Source organism: Procambarus clarkii, chromosome 54, assembly GCF_040958095.1.
Source record: "Procambarus clarkii isolate CNS0578487 chromosome 54, FALCON_Pclarkii_2.0, whole genome shotgun sequence".
NCBI classification, from domain to species: Eukaryota; Metazoa; Arthropoda; class Malacostraca; order Decapoda; family Cambaridae; genus Procambarus; species Procambarus clarkii.
In genome coordinates this window covers 24,182,298-24,184,797 of record NC_091203.1, presented here as the reverse complement: position 1 = coordinate 24,184,797, position 2,500 = coordinate 24,182,298, and the positions used below count along the sequence as shown (strand labels likewise).

The following is a 2,500-nucleotide window of genomic DNA, read 5'->3' as shown; positions in this document are numbered from 1 at the left end:
CCAGGCCTCCTTTTTGTTACACACCCCCAGGAAGCGGTCCGTAGCAGCTGTCTAACTCCCTGGTACCTATTTACTGGTAGGTGAACATTTAGCTAGGCATTGAATATTGTCCTTCGGAAGAGACTCGTACTCAACCTAGAAGAGGTGTTCGAAATGCCCTAACAGGTGAACGGAAGAAACAGATGTGACATGATCACCACATACAAAATCCAAAACAAAATTGATAACATGAATGATATAAATCCACAACATCGAGAGAAAAGTTGATAAATTCACAGAAACAGACCAAAAAAAATTAGGCTAAGAAAACTGTTCGTAAATTCACATTTTGTGAAGAGTTATGAAGAGATGGAAAAGTTTAAATGAGAGGACAGTGGATGCTTAGATCTTCTTGATCATCTAAGATCATCTTGATCATCTAAGATCAACTTAATTAATCATCTAAGATCATCTTAATCATCTAAGATCATCTTAATTAATCATCTAAGATCATCTTGATCATCTAAGATCAACTTAATTAATCATCTAAGATCATCTTAATCATCTAAGATCATCTTAATTAATCATCTAAGATCATCTTGATCATCTAAGATCAACTTAATTAATCATCTAAGATCATCTTGATCAACTAAGATCAACTTAATTAATCATCTAAGATCATCTTAATCATCTAAGATCATCTTATTCACCTAAGATCATCTTAATTAATCATCTAAGATCATCTTAATCATCTAAGATCATCTTAATTAATCATCTAAGATCATCTTAATCATCTAACCACAGAGAAGATTAAGATCACCGCATAGTTCTCATCTCGTAACAACGCCTTACTAACTACACCTAGGTAGTTACGCACAATACAAACTACCATTAGTAATCTTTACAATAGGAAATAACCTATTTTAGGAAGAATATTATCAGCAGCGGAAAAAAAAATGAATAGGGAGAAAGGTATTATTAGTGAACCTCGTCAGAGACAATTAAATGGACCTATTCCATACCCATTTCTATTATATAATCGGTGAAGAAGGCTGTTAAGTGACACTGTGTGCTGGTAAGACAAGGTTGACCGGGTGAAAGACAACGATTTGGGAACGGAAATTCCAGGAAAACGAATGGTTACTAGAGTTCAATGCAGTTATGTGTAAGGTTATGAAATGGAGAGCACTGCTCCTGGCCTTGCTCTGAGATCTAGGCTGTCAAGATGAAGAGGTGTCAAGAATGTTTACATGTTTGAGGGGTAAGAAGGTTTAGATGTTATGGTTATCTTGAGGTTATCTTGAGATGATTTCGGGGCTTTTTAGTGTCCCCGCGGCCCGGTCCATTATGGCATTAGGCATTATGGCTCCTACTGATTTAATATAATTGTCCTCTTCTCTACTGGTTCACTTGGGATGGACGGTAGAGCGATGGTCTCGATTCATGCAGGTCCGAGTTCAATCCCCCGACCACAGACAGCTTACATTGATACATATGAATCATAGACAGCTTATGTCTGTGGTTCTAAATGTCTGATCCTGATTTTTTTTTACAAAAACAATAACTTTTGAAAAACAAAAACGAAACAAAAAGTTTTTGAGTCATATTTACAATGACGATCATGTCCGCCAGTAAGACCTGATGGCTGAGTGGACAGCGCTCGGGATTCGTAGTCTTAAGGTTCCGGGTTCGATCCCCAGTGGAGGCAGAAACAAAGAAATGGGCAGAGTTTCTTTCACCCTTATGCCCCCTGTTCACCTAGCAGTAAATAGGTACCTGGGAGTTAGACAGATGCTATGGGCTGGTTCATATGCAACAAAAAGGAGGCCTGGTCGAGGACCGGGCCGCGGGGACGCTAAGCCCCGAAAACATCTCAAGATAACCTTAAAGATAACCCACCTAATATTTAATATTTTTGACCTTTTGAAAATGAAGGTGATTCTTGACTTTTGTATCTCCTGGCCTCCATTTCCATCACCTTGCACTTGCTAGTGTTGAACTCTAGCAGCCATTTCTCTGATTACCCTCCAGCAGAGTGAAGAGAGTGCCAGCTAATGGCCCCCTGAAGGTGTGCCACGACCTGCCACCCGGAGTGCCATTTGATTTTCTGGTTCGTAAACCCGGGATCGATACCCCGATTACCCCAGAGCTCTTTCCGGGTTATGCCTTGTTGTCTGTGTCTTGGTGTAGGCCTATGTAGATGTCCTAGGCCTACACCAAGGTTTCAGGGAGGCCTGACAAGGGCGTTCCTGTTGACTTCAGGCCCGTTGACTTCAAGACCGATGACTTCAGGCCCGTTGACTTCAAGACCGTTGACTTCAGGCCCGTTGACTTCAAGACCGTTGACTTCAAGACCGTTGACTTCAGGCCCGTTGACTTCAGGCCCGTTGACTTCAGGCCCGTTGACTTCAAGACCGTTGACTTCAGGCCCGCTGACTTCAGGCCCGTTGACTTCAGGCCCGTTGACTTCAGGCCCGTTGACTTCAGGCCCGTTGACTTCAGGCCCGTTGACTTCAAGACC

General features: G+C 41.8%; 2 protein-coding genes across 2 annotated transcripts in view; both read right to left on the bottom strand.

Annotated features, from left to right (window-relative positions):
• Nucleotides 1-2,500, bottom strand: part of LOC123771268 (monocarboxylate transporter 13) — a 128,185-nt gene that overhangs the window by 99,705 nt on the left and 25,980 nt on the right. The gene's annotated exons all lie outside the window — the stretch shown is intronic.
• LOC138352740 (phospholipid scramblase-like) overlaps nucleotides 2,204-2,500 on the bottom strand; it is an 8,483-nt gene continuing 8,186 nt past the window's right edge. Inside the window, exon 2 of the mRNA XM_069305326.1 lies at nucleotides 2,204-2,500. This exon is cut by the window's right edge and continues 185 nt beyond it. Within this exon, the coding sequence (XP_069161427.1) occupies nucleotides 2,204-2,500 (297 nt within the window).